The 27,794-nt window shown below is 46.8% G+C and overlaps 1 protein-coding gene across 2 annotated transcripts in view; it reads right to left on the reverse strand.

Annotated features, from left to right (window-relative positions):
- The window catches only part of Amotl1 (angiomotin like 1), a 91,167-nt gene that overhangs the window by 13,847 nt on the left and 49,526 nt on the right, over positions 1-27,794 (reverse strand). For both annotated transcript variants that reach the window (XM_036192628.1, XM_036192629.1), the window contains 5 exons: positions 25,471-26,440; positions 12,830-13,118; positions 10,825-10,969; positions 9,816-9,905; positions 2,058-2,203 (listed from right to left, as the gene is read on the reverse strand). In XM_036192628.1, coding sequence (XP_036048521.1) covers positions 2,058-2,203; positions 9,816-9,905; positions 10,825-10,969; positions 12,830-13,118; positions 25,471-26,440 — 1,640 coding nt within the window. The remainder of the gene's footprint in view (positions 1-2,057; positions 2,204-9,815; positions 9,906-10,824; positions 10,970-12,829; positions 13,119-25,470; positions 26,441-27,794) is intronic.

Below are 27,794 nucleotides of genomic sequence, written 5' to 3' on the forward strand. Positions count from 1 at the left end.
CCTGAGCCATGCCTGCTTCTGCTCAGCCCTGTCAGAGCCACTGCACTAATGCAGAGCCCTTCTGATTGTGCCGACAGGGGCAGCCACAACTGACTCTAGGGCAATTTTCTTTCTTGCTTTTGATTGTTTACTTTAGCAGGCTTCTGAGAGTCTGCTAGGCAAGTTCCTGGGTTTAGTGGCCCAAGTATACAGCCAGCATGAGACTTGTTGGTCTAGGTGTCTGTCGTACAGTGAGCAGTGTGTCTCCAACACCTGGCACAGACCAGCACCCAGCAAGCACTCAATGTGCAACGTTAAGTGAGAGAGTATCCCTGAGCATCTGCAGGATCCTCGGACGTGTGGATCTGTCCCTGTATCTGTTTCAACCTAAGGCTGGCGAGGCACATTTCCCCGTGAGGATGGCTATGGCAGCCATTCTGCGTGCAGCATTTTCAGAGCGCCCTGCACTAGGCATTATGCTTTGTAAGCTGTATCTCATTTAATCCTCCAGGACAAGAAGAAGCAGCGTTCTATCCTGCCTCCACTTGGGGTCTGAGGAGGCTGAAAAGGCAAACAGGCCAAGTGACTTGGCTATAGTCACATAACAGCTGTGTCTGGGAGCTTGTGGGCTCCACTTTCAGCAGCCTGGCTCTGCACCCCTCTTGTAATAGCCACGGTAAAGTAGAACTGAGTGAGTAGTAGGTGTAAGACACAGGGGTGGACCAGAACCTTCCAAAGAAACCTGTATAAAATCAGGGAGTGGGAAGGAAAGCCAAGACCTGGGCCCCTTTAGAGGGGCTTCCTGGGCTGTTTTAGGGGGTCTTCATTTCTCCAAACACATATATGTAAAATTGAGGCCAAGAAAAGACCATGACAGTGCTTAGTGATAGGGCCATGACAGTGATCAGTCCCATCTTCAACAGCCCATAAACGGCTTTTACTTCTAGAAGGAATATGAAAACTAAATGAAAGGGTGGACAAAATGGTTCAGTGGTGCTTGCTGTGCAAGTCTGCCTACCTGAGTTCAAGCCCTGGAACCCACACACAAGTTGGGGGAGAGAACCGACTCCATGAACTTGTCCTTTGAGCTCCACATGCATGTGATGACATTGTCCTCCACACACCATAATACATTTTAAAAGGGAACAATAAAAGAGTTTACAAAACAGAATTTCCCTTAGCTTCATGCATGGAGACGAGGCCTCAAGAATGATTTCATTGAGGCCAACAATACAGGGGTCCAGGCCTCCCTTGCTCAGAGCAGACCTCCTGTCAGCAAGGTCAAAGGGCATTTTCTATGATGACAAGGCAGATGCTCTTGGCTGTCACTCATGATCCTCTTGCTGATATTATACTAAAATTTGAGCTTTTACACAGGACTTATAGGGTTAATGAACCCAAGGGGTACAGCCAAGCACCAAGCTCAGTATTGGCATGCTACCTTGCTGTCCTCCAGACTTCTGACATCTACTTGCCAAGATGATGTCTGCTTAGGATGCCCCATCACAGAGCCACCTCTGCAGGGAGCCACAAGGTGACACGCAGCCCTGTAGATAACATCTCTCCTCCTCCTGTCTCAGCTTACAACCCACAGTCCCTAGCTTAAACCCTGCACATGATTCTTCTGATTCCTCTCTTGGGGTAAAAGGGACAGTCAATGGAACGAACAAACTAAGCTAAAGAGTTGGATTCATCACAAGCTGCTAACCCAGCATTTCCTGGGTTCGGGTATGGGACATGGCATGGCCAACCTAGACACAGAAGTGGGTCAGCTGAGCACCAGCCCAACCCCACCCAACCAATCCTTTGCCTTAGAATTGGGAGCACAAAGACCCAGCCACAGTCACTGCTTTTGCAGAAGTCAGTCTCTTCTTACAGGCATGAATGGCTTCTGGTCATGCCAATCATTTGAAGCCCTGGGCACTTGTCTACCAACAGGGCAGGCTGTGGGCTCTTGGACCATGTCTCTCATGACTCTGCCTGGCTCCATGATGGGTAAACCTTTTATTCATTTGCATCTGGGTGATTTCCCACAACGCTCCGGTCTCTCCTCTGCCTCCTCCCCATGTTGGTCTCACCTCTTCCTCCAGCTTGATCACCCTGGCCTGGGCATTGCTCAGAGCCTGGTCCAGGATCTCAATATGCCTCCGATGGTCCTCGCTTGCATTCCGCACTGCTGCCAACTCCATTTCCAACTTTTCCTTTTCCTTCAAGAATTCTTTGTCTGGAAGGGGGGAAAAAAGCAGAACAAGCTCCATCAGAAAGTGCTCAGCCTCAGGCTCATTGCCAGGCTACATCTGGCAAGTACTGGAAATAACACACAAATGGCAGTGAGTTACTGTTGCTACTGCTTGGCAGGCAGCAATGGAGGGCAAGCGAAGTGAGGACTTCCTCCAATCCATCCTTCACTCTACTCGGGGTGTACTTCCAGTGATTAGGTGCTGGACCGCATCCAGTGTGCAGCATGTTCTGAGCATGTACAAGGTCCTAGGTTTGATCCCAGCATAGCAAGAAGGAAGAGGAAAGTGCACACAGGAGCCAACGCCCCCAGTTCTCTGGGACTCACTTCTCTACCACACTGACTAACACGCCTCATCACTCTTGCACTGCCATCTCACTGCATGCTCCCAACTTCCCTTGCTGCATCTTTCAAGCCTCAGGTCAAAGGGCAGGCACCACTTGCAATAATATTAAAATTCCCATCCACAGAACAGTAAACCAAGGTCTCTAGAGAGGGTTTCTTTAAAGCTCTGGCCTCTAGCCTGACCCCCTTCTCCTATGCCAGGGCCCCCATCTCCCCCCTAGATCTGTCAAGAAGGGATAGGAACTTCAGATTTAGGAAAACCATTAAGTGAAAGATGATGATCATATGTCTTTGCAAGTGGGAGCTGTGACCTCGTCACCTTCCTCTACCTTTCTGATCAGCTTTCCAAAGAATAGGAAAGACCATAGTTATGAGGGAATTGTTTCTTATGGAAAATATGCTTCTTGCTAAAAAAGCAGTATTTTTTTTTCAATTTAAAAATACACTCTCTAGATATGCTTTCTACAGCATGAAAATGCTAGAAAGAATTTAACATGTGAGAATCTTGGCTGGATGGTACTCAGGAAGCTGAGGCAGGAGAATGACAAGTTCAAGGCCTCGCTGGGTCACAGTGACTTCAAAGCTAGCCTGGGCAACTTAAGTGAAAGTCTACCTCAAAAGAAAAGTAAAAGGAGGGTTGGAGGTATGGCTCAGTGGTTGGAGCACTTGCCTAAGGATATGCACGCCTAGATTCCATCTCCATTATAAGCAAAAAAAGAGTGAAGGGTTGGTTAAACTATTAAATCCTACAAAAGAATCCCATGTAGCCACTCACACTAGAAAAAAACCATCATGGTTGATGAGTTTGCTGGTTAGTCTTACATCAACTTTACATAAGCTAGGGTCATCTGGGAAGAGGGAATTTCTGTCGAGAAAATTGCCTCCATGAGATTGGCCTATAAGCAAGTTTGTGAGACATTTTCTTAATTAATGCTTGATGTGGGAAGGCCCAGCCCACTGTGGGCAGTGCCACCCCTGGGCAAGTGGTCCCATGTTGTATAAGAAAGCAAACTGAGCAAGCCATGGAGAGCAAGCCTGTAAGCAGCACCCCTTTATGGTCTCTGCTTCAGTTCCTGCCTCCAGGTTCCTGCCTGGAGTTACTGCCCTGGCTTCCCCTATGATTGTAATCTGTAAGCTAATGAAACCCTTTCTTTCCCCAGGGTACTGCTAGTCCTGGTGTTTATCATGGCAACAGAAAGCAAACAAAAAGGCCTGGTAAAAGGTAATTAACAGAACCGTACACACGATACTCATATTTATAGAACAGAGACACATCACTCTGACTGCGGCTTCAGCAGGATTTGGTTCTCTCTATTGCGCCACCTGCAGACTGTTAACAGCCCTCCCAGCCACACACACTGGGAGCTATGCCAGCACACTGTAGTGGGTGCATTCATTCATCAAACATTTCCTTCCACGGACGTAAACAAGCAGCTCTGGAGCACCGAGGTCCACCACCTTGAGCTGAGAAGCAACTGAAGGAGCGTTTCCCCAAAGTTGCAGAAAAGGTGGGTTTGGATATAGAGCATGATGACTAAAGAGCCTGAAGCTGCCCTCACAGGGCACACAGGAGCCGAGCACACTTAGAGCTTTGGGTAAGGAGAGGAAGACCAGGAGCAAAGGCCTGTGTCCGGGCCCACTGCCAGCTGAGACAGAGCAGGAACCCAAGGTGCCTGGCACCCACTGGGGTGTCCTCACTTAACTGAGCTATATGTTAAGTTATGTCAGTGGGGCCAAAGGGCGGGATGCTTCAGGGAGACAGACAGCTACTGCTCAGCTGGGGACAGGGTGTACTTCCTAGAAAGGAGCTCAGGGACTTAGGTCATCAAAACCCATTCCCAGGGCAGAGCTAGACTTTGGGTTTCTTCTGTTCCACTGCATAGACCAACTACCATCCTTCCTTATAACTTCTGCAGTGACCAACTACCATCCTTCCTTATAACTTCTGCAGTGACCAACTACCATCCTTCCTTATAACTTCTGCAGTGACCAACTACCATCCTTCCTTATAACTTCTGCAGTGACCAACTACCATCCTTCCTTATAACTTCTGAAACCACCTCCAAGTCATCTAGTTAGCTCTTTGAACAGGTACTTTTCGCTGTCTTTTCCTTCTTAAGCAAGAAGAAGACCAGTGGTGGATGTACGTTTACTTTTAAGGATAAAGACCAGGTTTTGTAAACATAAAATCTTTTGCCTCTCCAGCATTCTCTGGTTCCATTGAGATACAGCTGTGGGCTCTCACTGAAATTCATGAATTTAAAAATAGTTCCAAAACCTAATTGAAAGGAACAGGGTACAGAGTTTCTCTCCCCATATTCTATCTGATTTATGTTATTGGCAGGGGTGGGGGTACATTTGCCTTCACAGATGTTTTGAGAAAACTGTTTCTTTTTAAAGACTCTAAATTTCTGTTCTGGTCTATAATTTTTACTGGGAGCATCTGAAGAGGATGTTTTGTTATCACTGGATCTGAGTGGGAGATCAATGAAGGGAGAGAGTGGCATGTGAATTCTATCAGAACCCACTTGGGAGGCTCGCAGTCTCTCACTGTTCCCTCAGGACATCAAGACTTCCAATATATGAACTTTGTGTTCACGCCCCAGGATGCATCTCAGGGTAACTGTGAAACTGTCAGAGTCTCCAGCACTAAGAGTTGACCTTCGGGGAAAGAGGGAAGATAAGGAAAAGCAAACCCCGATTCTAGCCTTGGCTTTGCCATTAAACATTTGCAAGGGCTCAGCAAAGCACTCCAGCTGCCGTGTGTTACAGACATTCTCTCTCCTTCCCACTTCTTTTCTTTTCTTCTTTTTTGTGGGTGTGTGTGCTTGTGTGTCCGTGTCCCTTGTACTTACATGTTTTGCATAAGGGTGAACACCAAGAAAAAAAACGAAGCTACTTCCTACATACCTTCTCTTTCCCTCTCCTTTGCATCAGCAAAGGTGGCTGTCAACTCCATACCCCAGCCCTTATCCATGTATCCATGTGTCATTACTAATGTTAGATTATCTTGCCCTTCTCTGAACCAAATGCTAGAGTTCCAAAGGACTAGTTTGAAAAGGATGTGACCCTTGAATGAGTAATATTGGAATTATGATGACTAGGGTTTGATGACCTTTGTTCTAACACTAGGGTTTCTGGAAGAATATTGTGTTAACAGAACATGTTAATAACAAGGTAGAGATGTGGTACTTCATGCCTGTAATGTACCACATGCTGAATGAAAGCCTGGTGGAGCGAATCTCCCACTCAATATCCTGCACATCTCTGCAACTTTCCTTATAGCTGTTTACAAGGCTACAGATGCAAGGGGAAGACTTCATAGCTCAGTTCTAACTCATCATCTGACCCAAACTTGTACTTCCTGCATCTTATTAGTAAGGGTTTGAACAGGAGTTAAAAACTGGACACTTGGTTGTGCTATCTGGGGACACTGTGAAACTTTCAGAAGATGGGACCTTATTGGAGAAAGTAAGTCACTAGGGGTGGGCCTTGAGGTTTATATCCACTTCCTGTCCTCTCCCTGTTTCCTGATTGCTTCCTCCATGCAACCATCCACCTCATGTTCTTGCCACCATACCCTACTGGCCATAATGGACTTTATCCCCTCACACCTGGACCAAAAATAAACCTCTCTTCCTGTAAATTGTTCTTGTCAGGTATCTGGCCACATCAATGGAAAAGTAACTAATGACATCATCTATCTGGTTGTTTGGTCATATCTGCTCCATACTGCCATTACCCAATTGGCCACCAATCCCTAGTCATGTATCATTTGCTTCTCTGGCCCCAGTCTCCATTACCGACTGCTGCTGTATCGGGAGAAGACACGAAAGTGTCCCCATATTAAAGTGTCTATTCTCTCTGGTCAAGGTTAAGTCCCTCCTCTTTTGTTATCTACTCTGCCTACCCAGCTGGCCTTCAAAACATTACACATCAACAGTGGGATCACACTCATCTTTTAAAAATACACTGCTGAATAGTGTCTTGAACTTAGATTTATGTCTAACATGGCCTAAAACTAAAAAGAAGTCAGTTAAGTTGTTAAGTTAAGGTGTTAAGTGCAGTTACTTGAAAATCTATAAGATAATGAACATCATAATCATTACCTACTGTAAGGAGAAACTTCTCTGATGAAGGCTGAGTGATACCCTGACCTATGGGTACAAGAGTATGCCATTACCATTTTATTGCATTATTCTTTTAGCAGAACAATGTAGCATGCTCTTCCCCAGGGTCTATTACCTGGCTAACCACATGATTTTGACCTAATTAACAGTATGAGGCATGGATCATATCTGGTGGGCAGGCCTGACATCTCATTTTTTCAGAGTGGTTGGTTGCCTCCACAACGTTCATGCCACTATTGTGCCTGTGGACACATTTTGACAGGCAGGTTGTTGTAGCTTGCTGATTCACAGCTAGGTGAGACTGAGATTATTTTTACTCCAGTAACATACTGTATTAGTTACTTTGCTATTGCTGTGAGAAAACACAACAACCAAGGCAACTTATAGGAGAGTTTACATGGTTCCAGAGGGTTAAGAGTCCATTATGGCAGCAGGAACAGCTGAGTGCTTACATCTCAAACTGTAAACAGGAGGTTGAGAAAGCCAATCCAAAAAGGGGAAAGTCTTTAAACTCTCAAAACCTGCTTCTAGTGACATACTTTCTCCAACAAGGCCACACATCTCCTACGTTTCCCAAATAGTGCCATTAGCTGGAGACCAAGTACTTAAATTCCTGAGTTGGGGGACATGTCATTCAAGCCACCATACATGCATGGCATTCTCCAGCACTAGGAATGCTTGCAAGTACAAACACCTGGGAAGCACTGTAACTCAGGGACATGCTAATTTTCTCAGTATTCAAAAGGTTCTCAGGGTTCACTAAGGAAAAAATCCTATGTAAATATGGAATAACATCCTGGGTCCATCTCTTAGCCACACCAGAAGAGCACAACATTTTGAATACTATAACACTAAGGAAAGGGGGAAGATGTGTTGTGAAGATTATGTGTGGGTAGACTGGTTAAGGAGCACCATTACCAAACCTGCCTGAAATGCCCTGCCTAGACTCAATAACCTAACACATCAACCTTGGGATACCTCTAAGCAGTTGACAAATGTCTGTGGCCTCTTTGTCTATGCCTTTGAAGGCCAGCAAAGCATGTTTGTGCAGAACAAATTGTCCCCTATAAATCCAGAAGGGCCTCAATGCCTGATTGCTAATGTTTCAGTTTTGAGCCAAGAGGCAAAAGTCTTCAGGAATGTGAGCTCACCAACACCAAACCCTATCATTCCATCAGCATCAGCCTTGGCTGGGAGCCCAAAGGAATGCTCATTACATGACATGAATTACATGGCAGGCTTACACCCCAACAGAACACAACCAGCATATCTCCCTCTGTCAAGACACACAGTCATCCAAAAGGAAGGTGTCAATACCGTCCATGCAAATAGCACAGAGGCCCTGGGTTTCTGTTGCTGAGATGAAACACCATGACCAAAAGCAAGTTGGAGAGGAAGGGTTTATTTGGCTTACACTTTCAGATCACAGTCTATCACTGAATGAAGTCAAGACAGGAACTTGAACCTGGAAGCAGGAGCTGATGCAGAGACCTGGGAGGTGTGCTGCTTTCTGGCCTGCTTCCTCTGGCTTGCTCGGCCTGCTTTCTTATAGCACCCAGGACCCCAGCCCAGGGGTAGCACCACGTTCAATGAGCTAGGCCCGTCCACATCAATCACTAATTAAGAAAATGCCCTACAGGCTTGTCTACAGAGCTCATGGAGGCATTTTCTCAGTTGAGGTTCCCACCTCTCCAATGATGCTAGTTTGTGTCAAGTTGAATAAAACCAGTCAGCACAACTTTCCAACCTAAGCTCAGACGAGAGAGCAAATACATGACATCAATAGGAACAGGCACCTTCTTTTCGTAAAGCAGGAGTTAAAGGGTCGAAGAGTCACAGTGATTCTGACTCTGGAGCACTCCGCAATCATCTACCGCACACTGCAAAGGAGTGTGAGGCAGAGGCCAGGTGGCCAGGGAGCCCTTGCCAAAGAGGGAATTTAAATAAAGGCTGGGCTTGAAACTGGATCCAATCATGAGTCGTTTCGGGATCTGGACAAGAAGTTAAGCCAAATTACTGAAAAAAAATCACAAAATTCAGCAAATTATTTCTCAGTCTTTAGAATTTAGGGCTTCGACAAACCTGGACACCAGGAGACAATTATGGGAAGACGATGGCTACTTCTTGAATATGCTAATTTTCGTTGTTTTGAGTTGTCTTTAAGCTGTGAACACTTCCTCATGATGTTGCTAAGAATTATGACATACACCAGAATACAATTTTCTAAACAGCTTAAAAAAAAAAATGACAGTTGCAGTTTTACATTTCTGGCTCATGCAATGAGTTTGCAGAAATTCAAGCCTTGGCTGAAGGTTTTTCCAAATCCATTTGATGCTATCATTTGCCTCTGGCACAATTAATAAAATATGTGCCCAATAAATCTGGAGGCTTACAAAGGCACTGTCCCTACTTCTAAATGAAATGGACTCAGAGGCTTCCAGGACACTAAGCACGGGGATGAGTAATGCGGTGATTCACATGGAGTGTGTACAGGACGCAGCGGCCTAGACCTCTGGCCTGTCCAGAGCACCCTGGAGGGACGGTGGCACTAACAGCATCACCATCGAGTAGCCTGTCCTTTCCTGGAGAAAAGGTTATGACTTATTTGAAACAGTGAGTCCAGGAAGCACCATACTTCCTGGAGGACCTGGAGGTCAGCTTCATTAGATTAAGAAACGCCTTGGGCACTTCCAGAGAGCAAGAACTGAGAAAGGAAGCCCCTCCCGGAATGTGGGCCAGGGTCCCAGGCTAAATGAGAAGAGAAAAAGGAGAAAGCAAGCAGAGTGCTTCCTGATCTACCCCGTTATGAACACAAAGCCTCGTGCACCCACCGCCATGCCCTTCCCCATAATGGGCTGTATTCTCAAACCTTCCCTCCCATAAGATGCTTTTAGTCAGGTGTTTGTCACGACCACAGAAGACTAGCTAATACACAGACAGGCTCAATATTACTGATCTGAGGCCTGTTAGCCCCGGCTTCTCCCCTGACTGACTGAGGAGACTCTCATCTGAGGACTGCAGATCACAGAAAGGAAACAGCACAAAACCTACTAGAAGCCAGTGTGACCCTTGCCTCAGTCTCCTGTGTTATACAAATGAAACCTTCAGACACACAGACTCACTCTGGGACATGTAATGGTCCTCTGCAGCTTTGTCTTCATGCCCATCATAGTCTCTGCTGGACAGCTGCCTGTTGGCTGACTCCAGTCGATCTACAAAGAAGAAATGAGCCCAAGTCATCACACTGCAGAGAAATATGGTCCATACCAAGAGCTGCATATGAAGAGAGAGATGATCCGGCAGGGGCACAGACTGAGCAGTGTTTGGGTATTCACCAAGCTATCATAAGAAAAACCTTGTGGGGCTGGGAATGGGCTCAGTAAAGTTCATTCTCACAGCATAATGACTTGAGTTTGATCCTAACACTCATGTGAAAGCTGCATCTGTCATCCAGCTCTGGGAAGTGGAGACAGGAGGACCCCTAGGGCTTGATGGTCAGCCAGCCTAGTTATATCAGCCAATGCCTGGCTCAGCAAGAGACCTAGTTCCAAAAAAAAAAAAAAAAAAAAGCAGGGTGAGGCTGGCCACACAGCCCAGCAGGTAAATAGGCTAACCATGAAGGCCAGACTACTTGAGTTCAATTCCCAGACCCACGACAAAGCCAGATGCAGTGTAGAGACAAAAGAATCACCTACAAGTTCATCAGTCAGCTAGCCTGGAGCATGAACTATGGCAGAAACAGTGAGAGAGACTGTACCTCAACAAGGTAGAGAAAACCAATGCTCAATGCTCAAAAGTTCTCTTCTGGAGTAAACACACACACACACACACACACACACACACACACACACACAAACAAACACACATACTCACAGACACACACATACACAGACACACAGAGAAAGAAACACACACACAGAGAAAGGGACACACATACACACACACTCACATACAGAGCCACACAGAGAGCCACACACAGACACAGACACACACACAGACACACACACACAGACACACACACACACACACACACACACACACACACACACACACACACACCAAAATTAAAAATAAGGTGGAGAATGGCCATGGAAGACCCTGACACTGACAGTGTAAGAGACCAGGCCGCACCTCGGAGATCTCTGTTGAAGTCATGAAGTCTTCGGATTTCATCTTCTAGCTTGTGTCTCATGGCCTTGTCCAGAGACTCACGCTTGGTGGTGGACTTGACCAGGCTCTCATAGGCTTCCGAAATCCTCTGCAGCTCTTTTTCAAACTGTAAGAAAGACCTAGCATCAAAGTGGCATTTGTGACAGGGCCCCTGTAACGTTGGCTGTACAGCACCCTGAGTATGAGGCTGCATCTTCATGGACGCCTTTCTGGGTCTCAAGTTTCACATCTACTCGCTCCTCCTCCTGTCCTGTAAGCGCTTCCGTGACCCTGTAGAGACAGTCTCAAATCTGGCCATTCTGTCTAACATCACCCAGTAAAGTTTCACAGTACTGATGGGAGTCAGGGATGCATCTAAGTATAACTGAAATGTCCCTTTTATAAGATTTATTTGCTTATTATTTGTGTGTGTGTGTGTGTGTGTGTGTGTCTCTGTGTGTCTGTGTGTGTGTCTGTGTCTGTGTATGTGTGTATCCAAGGAGTCCAGAAGGGGGTGTTGGGTCCCCTGGAGCTGAAGTTCCAAGAAGATGTGAACCACCCAATACAGATACTGAGAACTCAGGTCCTCAGGGAGAGCAGCAAGCACCACTGAGCCATCTCTCCAGCCGCTAAATATCTTATTTTTGTATTATCATTTATAATGATTAATGAAGTTCCAGCTTCACATAAGGAAGATATTAAAATGAGGGAAAACTCAAGAATTCTGACTAAAACTCAGACTTCTAAACTCTAAGCATATTGTTCTTTCCAGAGACCCTGTTCCTGTCTCCCGCCAGGCTGGGCTGGACTGTTGTCTGTGGGACCCTCACTGTAAACAGATGTGCTATAGAAAACCTCTTCATATGAAGGACTGTGAGGGATGGGATTGAACTGTAGGTGTGAGCTCATTTGTTCATATCTTACCATGAATCCATGGAGCCTTTAACCTACTGTGAAGACAGATCCAGCAAGTAGCTGGCACTGTCACAATGGGAGCCTGGTATGGTTGCATTTCCAAGAGGAAACTCGCAACTTCTAGCACAGTGTTATGTAGTGCAGACCAGATGACAGCCAGGACATGGGACAATCTAGATGCCCATCCAACAGACAAATGGGTGAAGAAAATGTGATTTAAGATAGTGCAGCTTTATTCAGCTATAAAGAAAAATGAAATTATGTCATTTGCATGGAAATGGTGTAAGTGAAATAAGCCATACTCAGAACCACACAACAATATGGCTTTTTCTCATAACTGACTCTAGTTCTGTATTTTTAAATTGATGTGTATAGAGCATGACATGTGAAGTGGCTGTTTGGGGGAGAAAGGGGCTCATAGGAGGCACAAGACTTTGCAGTGGGGTGAGGGACTGTAAGCAAGTGTCAAGGTGTGTGAAAACGTTGGGGTGGAACCCACTAGTTTGTAAGCCAACTGACAAAAGTTGTTTAGGTGAATGGAATTTAAAAAAAAAACAAAAGGACCGAAAGAGACACGCACACGTGGAACTCAGGTGACTGCTGAAGGCAGAGCCTTAAGCTCTGGGGTAGAAAAGCCCTTGTGGCATCACCCTCGTCACCAGAAGGTCAGAGCCATGTTTTCAGTCCCTCCATGGAGCAGACATGTCATCTAAGGGGGGTGGAGCTGAGAGAGCAAGGTTCCTTTGGGACCATGATTCTCCCTTCGGCCTCCGTATGTAGGAGTTGGCTCTTTCCTTCACCCACAATGCCTTTCTGCTTCTTCCAGACCTATCAGGAGTGGCTGGTATGTCCTGAATTGTGTTCATAGTATGGCTGCCAAGGATACTCCTTCCTGTAAACTTCATTCAAAGCAGGAAGTACCAAGACAGGCTGCCAGACTCATAAGATCTCTATGAACATCTTTGTGCTCAGAAAAGAAACTCAAGCATCCCATGGTGTCCCACCAATGACAGCCCATTATTTACCTCTCTCCTTCCCGCATCCCATCCAATTACCTCAGCATGTCATGTACCTTGTGAAGCTTGTCGGCGTTGTCATAGCAGCCCTGAAGCTCCTGGTGAAGCACGCGATTCTCCTCTGTGAGGATCTCCACCATTTGCTGGGCTCGCTCCACAATCGCAAAGGCATCTGGTCCAAGCTGCTGGCTGGGGGAGGCGGGTGGAGGCTGTGGAGCTGCCAGGCTCATGGGGAGCGGAAGAGGCAGGGAGACAGAGTGCAGGGGCCCACTGATGGAGGACGTCTGAGAGGACATGGGACTATGCTGCTGCACCGTGGATGGAAAGGGGAGCTGGCATGGCCGGCTGTGAGGAAAGAGAGGAGCTGGCATCAGACTCCAGAGGAAGTATGGGAGAGGAAGGAAGGTCACCAGCACAGGCAGTGACGGGGGCTTCCCTGGGCAGGGCCGCCCATGCACTTTCCCACACCCAGCTAAGCAGCAGGTTCAGCTCAGAGGCATTTATTGTATTTTCTCACCAGCACTGGCTACTGGAACGACTGTGGACAAGCCAGTCTCTGCTCTCTGGGGAGACAGGCAAGCCACACTAGAATTAGACAAAGCTGAGAGTGGAGTCCTACCCTCCAAAGAACAGAATTCTGGAGAAGCCATTTCTATGCGAGAGGTCAGGGAAAGAGTCTCTGACAGGCAGGAGTTTGGGCTGAAGTCCGTAAGGCAGCCAAGAGGGAGCAGTGGCTTAGATGGAAGGTGAAGTGGGGGAAAGGTGTATTTCGGATAGAATCGGCCAGCACACAAGCCCACGGCTGGGACTAACACAAGCCAGCATCACTCAGCAGAAGAAAGCAAACCCATACAAAGCACTGGAGGCAGACAGCCACACTAGGCAGGGGTGGCAGGGCCTGTGCAAGCCACAGCCACACCTCTGGAAGGGGCCAGTGGGGGATGCCTTGCTAGGAGTGGTGTGCACAGGGCGGAGCCCAGGAGAAGAGGTCTGGGTGTGGCCCAGGGGAGAAGTTGTGTGTATATGAAGGATGAGGAGATAAAGGGAGAAGATAAAATACTACTTCTAGATTTGGGGCTTAGTGAGAAATGGGTAGTGGTACTAATTAATTGAATGGGAAGGTACAAGCAAAGATCGTTGTTCTGATTTGTCTGTTCTGAGGTCTAAATATCCAGACTTCAAATCTAGCCTGATGACCAAAACAAAAAACAAAACAAAACAAAAAAAAAAACCACCCAACAGCATCCTTTAATGGTTGAATTCCTGGTGTTGGGTTTCAATTTGTCATCACGAATCTCCACCTCCTGTCTCTATCCCCCCAAATTCTGCCTTCATTATCCTGTTAACCTGTCTCATGAGAACCACTGTGTTTTCTCTCAAGCTAAGTCAGCAGCTCCTCACAGCGACCCTCACAGGTACAGGAACAAACAGCACACTAAGTCTTGGTGTCTGGTTCTCCCGTCCCTGCTGCCTGGGTGTAGTATAAGGAACACCGTGGAGAACAGGCAGGCACATGGGTTATCATTCCAGTGCCGAGGAATGATAACAGCCTGCCCTCAGCAGAGACAACATGATGGGTGGGCCACCTCCACAATAAACACTTCCTAGTTATAGAGACCAAAGCGGGAAAGAGGACATGCTCTTGACATTTATTGACAAATACAGTGAATATGTTTCTAGGCTGTAATTGACAACTTGTGAGCCACTTTCCCACCTGATGCACGCCCCTGGAGAGTACCAGCTGTGCTCCATCACTGTATCCTTATACAGAGTTGGGCCTGGAGCACTCGTGGGCAGCTCTCAAAGCTGAACTATGGCTAACAGCTCCTGAGCACTTCCTATATCCATCCGCCATGGTTAGCCTGCGCTACAGGTATCGTCTCATTTTGACCTTTATAAAACAGGTATCAGGCTGATGAGATGGCTCAGTGGGGACAGGTGGCTGCCACCAAGGTTGACGACCTGAGTTCGTTCCCAGGTCCCACATGGTAGAAGAGAAGCAACTCCTACAGGTTATCTTCTGTCCCTCACACATCCACAGCATGGCATGTGTGCCCTCACACACCCCTGTATGTGTACACACACACACACAGAATATCACTCTCTGTCTATTTAGATTTGATAAAACAGAGGTGAGAGAGAGTCGAACATGGTTTATGTTGTGTTTGTAGAGAGCACCCACACCACATCCATGGAGGGGCCACCCTGTCTTACAGGTAGACACTTCACCACCTTACTGAGCACTCATAAGAATAAAAGTAGGCCCGGCTGGCCTGTTCCCCTAAGCATACAGGTTCAGGAGGTCAGCAGGTCTGGCTCCTTTCTAAGATGACCAAAAGAGCCTTGAAATACCAAAGGTGTGAACTGTTTCCATCTAGTGAACTAGTTTTTCTTAATACATCTGAGTAAGAATTAGAATTAAAAGCCTTCCCTTCCCCAAGGCCGCAGTCAGGTAAGAAAAGCAGGGACAGCGTGATCTGGAAAGCAGTGTCCTGAGAGACACAGAGGCACAGGGCTGGCTCTGTCGGGAATGGCCTGAGCCGTTCTTCTTGGCTGGCTTCCAGGATGTGTACCTAATTCCCCTCTGGACTTCCACTGTTGTCCTAATCCCCATGACCTGCTACAGCCAGCCTTATGCTAGTTCTACTCTGTAATAGTACTTAATATTCCATGTGCATGCCTTCCTTCTACCTAATTATTAGCATGCAACTTTCCCAACAAAAGATGTTTACAACTCATAGTGACTTGACATGCAGTCATTTCTGTTTGTTGATTTAACCCTCGGCTCTGAAACCAGGTTGGTTCCTATTCGCTTGATTGCTTTTCAAAGAAGAGACAAACTTTCCACACTGTGTGATGAAGGGGATAACCCCTTCCAATCACAATCACTTAGACTATGGAATCATGAAGACACCCACACAATAACAGTAACTCTGCTCTTCTCCTGTGTTACTCTGTCTGGAGAAACAGGTTGTTAGTAACATGTTCCTCTCATCATAGAACAGCCTTCAGAAGCACATTAAACAAGTCTTTACATTATCCCAGCAAACAGCTGTGTCGTGAATAGCACTGATTTAATCTGCGCCTCACTAACCTGGGCATCCACTGTTCCCACACCAGGTGCAGCATTATTCTGTTTCATAAGTATGCAAATTAAGGCTCTCAGGATTTACAGAGAACCACAGTTTTGTCCAAAGTTAAAAACACTTCCCAAACCACACACTCCCACCACACCAGGGCCCCTCTGGCAGCACCACAGAATGGAGGCAAAAAAACCCCAGAGCCACTCCAGGGCGCTGCCAGGACACATCAGAACATGTCACCAGTCTCAGATTTCACTCTTGCTTGTCCAAAACAGATGCAGAGGTGGCTGAGCACAAGAAAGGCATCAGAACGTAAAGACGAAATAAGAAGAAAACATCTCGATGGTTTTTAGACTGATTACTTGCTGGAAGATAATATTTTATAAAATGGATTAGCTAGAGTGTGAGGAGTCTGTTGTTTGGACTACATACATATTTGTTTGTGCGGATGTGTGCACGAAGATTTGGGGGCATGTGTGTCTGTAGGCCAGAGGTCTCTCCTGAATCACTATTGTCTTCAATACTTGAGCCAGGGTTTCTCACTGAACCTGAAATACATCGATTCAGCTGGGCAATCCTCCCGTCTCTGCCCTCCAGCCTGTTGCAGGCAGGCACCACCATGCCACATTCTGGGAATCCAAATGCAGATTTTCAAGTTGTGTAGTAGGCATTCTACTGAATCGTCACCTCAGCACAAAAATGTCTTTTAAATGTTTTAAGTGAATCAACAAATAGACTTCTGTTTCATCTGTATCTTTTCTATTTTACAAAGGGGCTGGAGAGGTGGTTCAGTGGTTAAGCACACATTCTGCTCTTGCAGAGGACCAGAATTTGGTTCCCAGCATCCACATTGGGTGGCTCACAACTGCATGTAACTGCAGTTCCAGGGGATCTGGTGCCATCTTCTACTCTCTGTGGCAAACACACACACACACACACACACACACACACACGCACGCACGCACGCACGCACGCACACGCACACATGCACACACGCACACACGCACGCATGCACGCACGTACAATTTAAAAAATTAGAAAGGTGTTAAATAATTGTCCAAAGCAGAATGTATGAAGGCTTTCAACTGAAGAGATGACCAGCATCCGAATTATAAATCCTAGTTTCTCAAAATAGATTAGTTCAATTAAATAGTACATCTTAACTATGAGAAGAAATCAGTACACTAAAGCTTTAGATATTCCAGTATGTTATTTCACAAACTAATGTAAGTTCAAGTTAATAGAGATTTAAAATAAAAAGTATACTATGAAAGGGGATGCTGGAAAGTTTTATATTACATACATGCCCATACAGTATTTCTATTACATTTTTATTATGTGTACATGCCTCTGTATGTACATGTGTATGTACATGCATGTATGTGTTGTACAGGTGTATGAATGTGCTGTGCATGTGTATGTATATATGTGTGCATGCGAATGCATGTATGTATATGTCCATCCTAGCACATGTGCAAAAGTCAGAGAATAACTAGAAGAGACAGCTCTGACCTTCCAGTTCAGGTCAGCAGGCTTGGTAGCTAGTGCCTTTCCCTGCCAAGTCATTTCACTGGCCCTGCCCTGTACTGCTACAGGGCCAAACTGCACATATACCAAACAGCCTCTCCTTGGAAGCCAGTCCAGAATTCAGTGGTAAATGCCCAGCTGTCCCCATGTGGCCTCAGACCATGAATGCACAGAACAGGAAATGCATGCTACATTCCTTGCATTAAACTCTATGTGTATCTACAGGTCAGTCTTTACAAAAAAATGGTTTGTCTGACTGACAGACATTTTGTGAAATACAACAGGAAATAAAAATTAGTGGGTAAACAGATAAAGAATGTGGTTAAATAGTTTACAAAAGAGAGAGTGAAAACATCCAAATATGTAATTTCCAACATAAACCTTAACAGAAATAAAACTGAAGCAAGTTTTGAATGTATCTATTAATAAGTCACCACAACAAGCATTTATGCAACATTTTTATTTTTCAAGAGTTCTCTTGGGACTCTTGTTGTGTCTTCTTTGTTATGAGACAGATTCTTACTACATAGCCCAAGAGACAATAAAAGGAATTGTCTCCAGTTAGTGGAACTATGGCTCTTTCTTTGTTTCTTATATTTTTTGCTATTCTTTTTCATTGGATATATGTAGCTAGTTTTTTTAAAAAATCATATTATGGTTCATCTTCATCAACTTGACTGGATTTGGAGTCACCTAGGAGACACACCTTTACATGTGACTATGAGGATGTTCTCAGAGTAGTTTAACCAAGGAGAGACCCAACCTGAATGTGGGCAGCACCTTGCACAGACTAGGGGCCCAGACTGATAAAAGGGATAAAAGGAAGAAGCCAGTGAGGCATCTGTGTTCATCTCTCTCTGCTTCCTGACTGCAGACACACTGTGACCACCCACACAGTCTGGAAGCCACACCTTCCCCACCATGAGGAACAACTGTAGTCCGCAGTAAGCCAGGAGCTAAAAATAAACCCCTCCTTTCCTCAATTTCTTTCTTCTCAGTTCTCTGGTCAGGATGAGGAGAAAATAACTAATACAATTATTACCTAAGCAATACATGTATATTATGTAAAAATTAGTAAATATGAATAAAATAATCAGCATTGTTACTTTAGTAATTAAGAAAAAGAAACAATGAGATAAAATAATAAAAAGCCACAAAAAAAGAAAAAAATCACACTTTTAAAGAGCAGTTCACAGTATTTTCTCAAAACTTTCTGTTCCTTAAAGCAATGTAATGAATAGAGTATTTAACACAGGTTGTGTTTGAACAGGAAAATGGAGAAGATCAATATTTTCTTTCTTTGGGGGATAAACTAGCAGGAAAGACATACATGTAACTTCTACAATAAACATGTTTATGTAAGGAAGCAACTCAGCTGTCTATAACATGGCATAGTTGAGGACGTCGGGCACAAGAGACACCCCTAATCCCAGCCACTCAACCTGCTGACGCCTGGGAGCTCAAGGTCAAGCTGGACAACACAAAAAGACTCTCAAAGATACGATCAAGTAAGAGAGGATGCTGAGCTTTGCAAAGTAAAGGAGCAGAGGTCCCCACGGCAGCCTCTGGTCCTGTGGACAACCATAGGTCCCAAGGCTCTCAGTCCACGGAACTCAGAATCCCTGCTATGTGGGTGGAAAGACAGCCCTTCTGTGTGAGGAAGTTGTTATGCATTACAGCTGGGGTTGTGTCAGGTTTCCTGGGAAGGTGACCTGAACTTGACCCTGGCTTCTTTAAATTCCCACGTGTATCCAGCCAGAATTCAGCCTACATTACTAATTACTAAATTACTGAATTCCTTTTTTTTTTTAAAAAAAAAAAAAAAAAAAAAAAAGGACAGGGTCTAATGTAACCCTGACTAGCCTCAAACTTGTCATGTAGCCAATAACGACCTTGGCTGAATTACTGACCTTCCTGTCTCCACCTCCTAAGTGCTAGAATTACAGGTGTGCACCACCAAGGCTGGCTGATACTCTTGACAGCAAGTCTGACCTATACAGTCTACTTAAGTGAAGCTACATGGCCTCATTTTCACTGAGGGAAATGTATAGTTTTCACTGAGCAGCCAAGGGGCCTGGTTAACCCATGGGTGCCAGGCATTGGCTCATTTTCATGACTGTATAAACTACAAATCCTAATTCACCATTTCAGAAACACACTCCCCAAATTCTCCCCATACTCCTTTTCCAGCTACTTCTGACTTACAACAAAAGGGGCCTCCAACCTTCTTATAATCCATCAGTTGGCAAACACGGCACTGGCCCATAGTCAGACCCTCCATGTCCACATGCAGAGGTACATGCTCCTGCTAACTTGTCCTCTGGTCACACAGTTGTGATTGTCCATTTGTCACACACTCCTGAGCATGCCTCCCGCTTGATTTCCTCTCCTCCATGGAATGCCATTTGCCATGTTCCCAGAGGGTGTCTTAGTTAGAGCTACCATTGCTCTGATGAAACACCATGACCAAAAGCAACTTGGGGAGGAGAGGGCTTATTTCACTCACAATTCTATATAACAGTTCTTTATCAAAAGCAGTGAGGGCAGGAACTCACACAGGGCAGGAACCTGGAGGCAGGAGCTGATGCAGAGGTCATGGAGGGATGCTGCTTACTGACTTGCTCCTTGTGACTTGCCCAGCCTGCTTTCTTGTAGAACACAGGACCATCCACCCAATCACAATAGGCTGGGCCCTCCTACATCCATCACTAATTAAGAAAATGTCCAACAGGCCTGCCTACAGCCTGACCATATGGAGGCATTTTCTTAATTCCTTCCTCTCAGATGACTTTAGTTTGTGTTAAGTTGACATAAAACTAGCTAGCACCATGACCCTGTACATCACATTTCTAGGAAAGAAATGTGCAATGCATCTTGATAGAAACTATAGTAGCAGCACAATCTGGTCAGACTTGCAGCTTTCCCCAGCTACAGCACAGGACATCCACTGCCCTCTCACTAAACTGAATGAGGAGGAAGGTGACAGCGATGCCATGTTTCTGACAAGAAGCAAGAAGCCAGCCCTGTGCAAGGAAAGTCACAGCTCCTGGCTTCTCCGAGCTTTCAGCAGCGTGGGATAGAAGGCTGGGGCCAAACCCCACCATCCCCTGCTTTACAGGTATCTACCTACCAAAAGTCAAGTCAGTACTTCACAGATGAGCAGAAGACCAACAAACAGGCGGCGGCCTTTCCTTTGTCTCTGGGAAGCTAGAAATCAAAGCCCCTCAGTTGAACAGACATGACTAAGCCATGATGAAGGGCAAAGACATGCGGAGGCTCAGCGGGCAGAGAAGAAAGGCTTCCAGAGTCCCTTCACCAACAGCTGCTCGCCTCTTCCTAAGGTGGTTCTTCCTTAAACAGTCATTAGTCTAAAGCCAGTGCTGACCACATCCCACGACAGACCCCACTCAAATGGGAGCAAGCCGCAGACACTGCTGCAACTCTGCCCGATCTTCCCACCCCCTCATCAAAGGTGAAGGAAGAGAAGCCACACCAAGTGTCTGCATACAGTAAGCCCTGGGGAAAACTCTGCCTTCCTGCCATGGCGCTCCATGGCCCACTGAGTGCTCCACTAAGGTGACTAAGTGCCATACATTTGCAATGGAAAATTGAAATAGATATTAGAGAAAACAGGTTTTAGTCTTATTTTATACATGATCCTGATTGAAGTATTTAAATCATAGGAACAAGAAATATTCAAGACCAATTGCATCTAGTTTATAAATCTCATGTTTTACAATATTAGTGGTTTATTGGGAAATACAAGATTAATATGTAATTTTTTGCAGCTCTAGTTTTCTTTTCCTTTTATTTCTCTTCTTTCTCGTCTTCCTTCCTTCCTTCCTTCCTTCCTTCCTTCCTTCCTTCCTTCCTTCCTTCCTTCCTTCCTTCCTTCCTTTATTTTTAAAGCATAGACAGACTTCTTAGGAAAACAAGGCTACATCTTGACTAACAGACTCCAAACTGCTCTGGTAGAAACACCCAGCCATGCCTTCATGTCCATTAACAGTGCACACTACATAAGCCACCACGAGTGAGTTACAATTAATAAGCAAATGTTTACTTTGGGGGTGGAGGGAGCCACCACCCTCACAAGGCCAGCCTGGTCTCATCTTGTCCTCACTGTGATCCACTTTCATTTCCAGGTCAGGAAAAGGAAACTGGAGCCAAGGAAAAACAGAGCCACATCCTTGGAGCAGCCCCCAGCCCTGGAACTCCTGTTCTTAGCATTGTCCTCCTCATGGTCACTTGAGCTCATTCACAGAGGGGACCACGATGCTGCAGGATGACTGTGTTTGGGCCACTGACTGCTCTTAGCAGTTTGCACAGGACTTAAAGGGGATGACATCACCACCAAGAGCTCCCCCTTCAGTGTGCCAGAGCAGGCAAAGAGCTCTATAAGTGACTGGGGCTCAGACTCTCATCTGAAGTTCTGTCACACACTCTTCAGACCTGCCTGCAGGCAAGAAAGAGAAAGTCTCAAAAAGTAATCGGTGGAGCCACGTTTCTAGGTATCCACTAGATCCTAAGCAGGGCCTCTTGCAGCATCAGGCAGGAAGATGGCTGAGGGACCATCCTGGTCCAGAAGTCTATGCTGCCTTGTATATAGCATGTACCCAACAGCCTGCAGCTTCCTAAGTCGTTGTCATTACAAACGTACAACCCCCTTAAGCATCAGAGAAGGGAATTGCCCCATGAGATTTCTAGGAGCATTGCTTATCTCTTGGGTCATGCATAATGCTGTACACCACTGAGTCTCAGGCTCAACCCCTAGAGTTCAGGCTCTGTGAAACATGTCTGGAGCAGGCTGTGTGGAGACAGGTTTGTTTACGTAGCTGGCCAAAGGCTGTACTGCTGGAGCCAGGCTGGCTCACCGTGGCTGTGTTCACAGAGTGGCCTTATAGCCCTGGGGCCAGTCTCAATGGCCAGTCTATTACGTCTTCTCAGATTCTTTGATGTGGCATGGAAATTCCAATGCCAAGCTTAGCAGGGCACTCTACTCCTTTGGACGTTTCTGTCTCTGACCTCAGGATGAATGGTACTCTCCCCAAGTCACCAGGGTGACTCCAGGAAGTGATTTGCTCCTCACCTCACATTATGACCCACCTCACATTATTGTTTATTGCCAAGAAATAAAGAGAGTCCAGGTTATTTGCTGCTAGAGATGGCTCTGCAAGAGCACTGGCTTTCTTATGGAGGACCGGGGTTCAATTCCCAGCACCCACCTGGTGGTTCACGACTATCTAACTCCAGTTCCTGAGAATCTGACACCCTCTTTGGGCCTCCAGGGGCATTAGACACTCAAGCAGTGCACAGACATACACTCAGACAAAACACCATACACACAAGTAAAACAAAACCATCAAAACTGAAGGCCAGCAAGGAAGAAGGAAACTTCATTTGGAAAGATTTTCCATCACTATCAAGACTTTCTAGAGGCTGAGAGAAATGTTTGGGGTGATCTATGAAATGGCAGTGTGTACAAACATCAGAAGTGTGACCACTTTTGAGGTGAAAGTTGAGAGAACTCCTGGGCTCCATCACAGAGTCAGGCTAAGCCCATGCTGGAAGAACGCAGTGGACTGCTGAGGAGGGCCCAGGGCTGGCCAGGCTGCTTCACAATGGCCATGCCACACTGCAACGGCTCACCCTCATTTACACTGGATTTAGACCCACCCAGGAGATACACCTCCGGGCATGTGTGGGGTGTTTCCAAAAAGCTTAAGTGAAGAGAGAACACACGGAATGTGAGTGGCACCACATTCCAGAATGAATAAAGAGGGATTATGTAGATAATCAGCTGAGTGCTGGCATCCACCGAACCCTGGTACACAGAGATGTAAGGAGTAACAGGTCAGGCCATACCCCACCCCGATCCAATTCCATGACAGATACCATGCTCTCAAACCATGGGCCAAAATAAATTGTCCCTCCTACAATTGCTTTTTGCCAGGTATTTGGTTACAGGAACAGAAACATACCAACAAATCCACCTAGAGTCAAATGTGTCAGAGCTGGGGAGTAGGTGCCAGCACCCAGCCCCCTCCCAGAAGATGTAGAGGCAGGTGGATCCTGTACCCAAACACTGGGGTCCCTCAGGAGCTCTAACTTATTCAGTTTAGACACAGACAAACCCTCTCTGATGATGACATCCAATAATAGCAGGTGGCACCTGGCTTCTCAGGGACTGTGCTCTTCCCTTCAGTGCTGGCCACTCCCACATTCTCTCCCAGGCGACATGCCCAACTGCCTCAAACACATGCCCGTCAGCGTCCTCTCAGGCCTGCTTCCCTGACTGTCTCAGCAGACTGCTCCTCTACTCCTGGACACCCTCACCAGGTCCCTGAACTCTGACCTTCCTGGAAAGGCCTCATGGGCCCCGTCTCCGTCTAACCTGACCACCACTGAAGCGAGTCACTAAACAGCAGCATGCAGGTCTGCTTGAAAACACCACCCTCCTCACTCCTAACAGACTAACACTAAACTCCTTGGTGTGATGTCCAGAGAGCAAACACATCCTCTGTCACAGCTTTCTACACCTCTCCACTGGGCTCTGCATCGTTCCGTGGCTTTCCTGCTTCTGGAAATGGCCTTTCTACCTCTACCTACAGCTTTTATTAATCCTCTGAGACCCAGTCAATGTTGCCTCCTCTGGGAAGCTTCCTTAATACTCTAACTTCGAGTCTTTTTATCCCATTCAACCAAGTAGTGCTTTCCGCATATTTCTACGCTGAACATCCCACTGAACGGCAGTGATGTGTTCTGATACTGGTTTCCCCAGAGACAATGCCTCGAGGACCTTTGGGGAAGGGACCGAGGCTGCACAGAGGGCACACAGAGGAAGAAATGCTGAACCTGACCATCAGTCTGCAGGTACACTCACACTACAGTAAGATGAAACACAACAGAAGAGCAAGAAGCTGGATGCCGGAGCCTAGGCCCTGCTCCCGCAGCTGCAGGCTCTGGACACCTGCGCAGATCTCAATGCTTTACCTTCGCGTCTGCTGAATAAGGTGGGACTAAAGGACTTCCCTGGTCTTGTTAATGCCTCCATTCTAACATCCAGAGTCTGTGAGTGTGAGTGTGTGTGTGTGTGATGTGTGTGATGTGTGTAAATGTGTAATGTATGTGTGTGTGCGATGTGTATGTGTCTGTCTGATGTGTGTGTGTGTGTATGTGTGTGTGTGTAGTGTGATGTGTGTCTGTGAATGTATAAGTGTATGTGTGATGTGTGTGTGGGTGATCTGTGTGTGATTTGTGTGTGTGTGTGGTGTGTGAGTGCCCATGAAGGCCAGAGAAGGCATATCTAAATTGTATGATGAAAAAATTTAAAGGTAGCTATAGTGGTGCATGCCTATAATCCCAGCTTTGAGAAGCAGAGGCAAGAGGCTTATGAGTTGAAGACCAGCATAGGCTACCCAGTAAGACCTTGACTCAATAACCAGAGGAAGAAGAGGGAGGTGGGAAGGGGAATTCAGAGGGGAGAGGGAATAGTCTATTAAAATAACAGAAAAAAGCTACAAAACAACCTGATGGCTGGAGAGACAGCCATCAGGGAAGCACTTGCCTTACAAACACAAGGACCCAGCTGAGTACCAGAACCCACATCAAGAAAGCTGAGTGTGATAGCAGCACGTGCTTGTGCTGGGGAGGCAGAGACAGGTGGATCCCTGGACTCCCTAGCCAGCCAGCCTAGTCTAATTGGTGAATTCTGGATAGATCTTGTCTAAATTACAACAAAAAAAAGTGGATGGTACCAGAGGAACAACACCAAAGACAGTCAACTTTTTCCTGTGGTCGCCACACGCACCTATACATGTATAACCACATTCACGTGCGCACACACACACACACACACACACACACACACACACACACACCTCAAGAATCCACTCTCACTCATTCCCAGCTGCCCCCTGCTAAGAATGGAAGATGCCCCTAGCTTTCACCTTCCACGTATCTGAGCCCCCAGATGGCTTATTCAATAGGACAAACCATAGGAAGGTTTTGATAAAAAGTTAACGTGCCTCACAAGGACTAAACTACAAACACATGGCTGAGCTTTGCAAAGCTGAGCTGATAGTTACCTGGTGACCCCGTACTCTGGGGGTGGCTGATACCTCAGGACGGCCACTTCTGTTCTCGCAGGCTGAGGTGCAGGGTAAGGTTTGACCATCTCATGGAGTACTCCAGGGTGCTGGTCACTGTAGTAAAGGCCGTGATCTTGGGTCTTGCTGACTGGGGACATCATTGGCTTACTCTTGAAGGGGTATTCGGGTGGAGGGCCACGAGGGTCTAGTGCTTTCGAGGCAGGCGGGGCTGGGGATGGCCCTGCTCCAGCTTTGAAGCCCTTTCCATTTCCCGAGCTAGGGAGGTGTTGCTTAGCTCCATTCCTCTCCAGTGACAGCTGCATGATCCTCTCGCTAAGGGATCGGACATGGCCTTGCTTCAGCTCTTTCAGGGCCTCGTCCTTGTGTGCCTGTCCACTGTTGGCCCGGTTGACCGTGGGCCTCCCCTCCGTGCGGGACTTCTGACTGGTACCTCCGGCCATGTAGTAAGTGTGTCCGAGGGGCCCCTGTCCCTGCTGCTGCTGCTGCTGCTGCTGTTGCTGCTGCTGCTGCTGCTGCTGTTGCTGCTGCTGCTGCTGTCCCCTGAAGAACTGAGACTGGGCCTTGGCCTCCTCGTATGTGGGCAGCTCCTCATTGTTCTGTTGAGGCTGAGTGGAGCGGACCTGCTTCTCCATCACCGAATTGTCCCCCTGGTGCTCTTGACCCTGCGGCTCCTGGCGGGCTGACTGGAAGACCATTTGTGGGTCTTCTTGAGTGAGGGTTTCCGTGGAAGAAAAGTTGTTGGTGGCGTGGGCTGGCCCTGCACTCCCTGTGGCCTGGTGCTGAATGGCCAGCAGGTTCATGTTCTCGGTCGGGGTGCCATAGCGCAGTTGTTCCTGGATCAGCCGCTGTAACACTGTTCCAGCTGCCACATCCTCAGAACCTCTCATTTCCACCTCTGGGGTCCTCAGGAAGTTTGGGGAGTGGAAGTTGGAGAGAGGATCCTCCACTGAAAGACAAACAGGAACCAAGCTAACAGGCTGTCTCCAGGAGACACCTATAGGGTATCTTTAAAGACCAGGTTCTGAAGGTGCCAGCACCTCCACCCACCCTGCAATGCCTCACGGGACTTGGCTCGCCCCTTCAATCCCTTTCCTGTCTCCTCTGTGATCGGATCTACCTTTCACTTTCCTAACAGCCCTACTGTGGCAGAAACTGACCTAAGTCTTCCCATCATAAATATATATACACTAATCACAAAGAAACTACCCACGGCCCTCTGCCAGATCTCTAATGATGGTCCTCCATCATTCCTTCCCCTCTCTCGGGGCTGTCCACAGAAGACAACCCACATTGGCTGTCACCCTGTTCCAAACATCACACACTCTGCTCTGATTAGTAACCAAATCCAACCTAAGTTTTGGAACTCATTTTACACATGTAACCGTTCTAGAACATTCAACCTGTTTGTTTACCCTCTGTTTAAAATGTTCTTCTGGTTTAGCACCCAGGCCGCCACCTCAGTACCCTCCTTCCAGGCTCCATTTACACTCCCTGCCTCTCCTAGTCTGTATGTCCCAAGCTCCACTGGACAAAATGTCCACGATTGTCTTCCACTCCCAAGTCACGGCCCAGCCTCTGCAATGGCGGCTGACAGCACTTAGCAGCCATCTACTTCCAACACACCTTTCTTCCCTCCTCAACTCCTGCATCTCGTGTCTTGTTCGTTCTTGGTTCTTATCAAGAAATTTCACACTAGTGACAGTAAGAAAGCAGAAGCAAGCCCAGATTCTGTCCCAACCTGCTCTCTGTCCAACTCTCCTCCACGCCCCCCTCCCCAGGTGCAGGCTTTGTTAACCAGTTGCTGGGAGATTCCAAACAGCCCCAAACCTCTTGCTCCTGACCTCCTCTGCCTCGGACCCACAAAATCCTCATTGTCTCTCTCTCTGTCCCAGAGACCACCAGTATGGTCTGTACAGTCAGTTCCAAGCTAGCTGGGGCTATGCAGAGAGACAGAAAAGAGACCACCAGTATGGTCTGTACAGTCAGTACAGTACAGCTGGGGCTATGCAGAGAGACAGAAAAGAGACCAAACAGTAATAGCTATAACAAACGAACAACCCAAGGGAAGACAGCCATTGTGGATTTCACTGGCCATCTCATTCAGCTGGCACGAAAACCACTAAATTCTTTTTGCATTGGAAAGGGGAGTCCCATTGTCAGGAGCCCTGGGATCCTTCCTGAGATGGCTTCACCACTCTCTATCAACCTGAGACATCGCCATCAGAAAGGAGGAGTAGGTCCCTTATTTACTAAGGTTTGGAATTTATTTTGAAGTTCTGACTTATTTGCAAAAACAAAAA

This window comes from Onychomys torridus, chromosome 7 (assembly GCF_903995425.1).
Source record: "Onychomys torridus chromosome 7, mOncTor1.1, whole genome shotgun sequence".
Classification (NCBI taxonomy): Eukaryota; Metazoa; Chordata; class Mammalia; order Rodentia; family Cricetidae; genus Onychomys; species Onychomys torridus.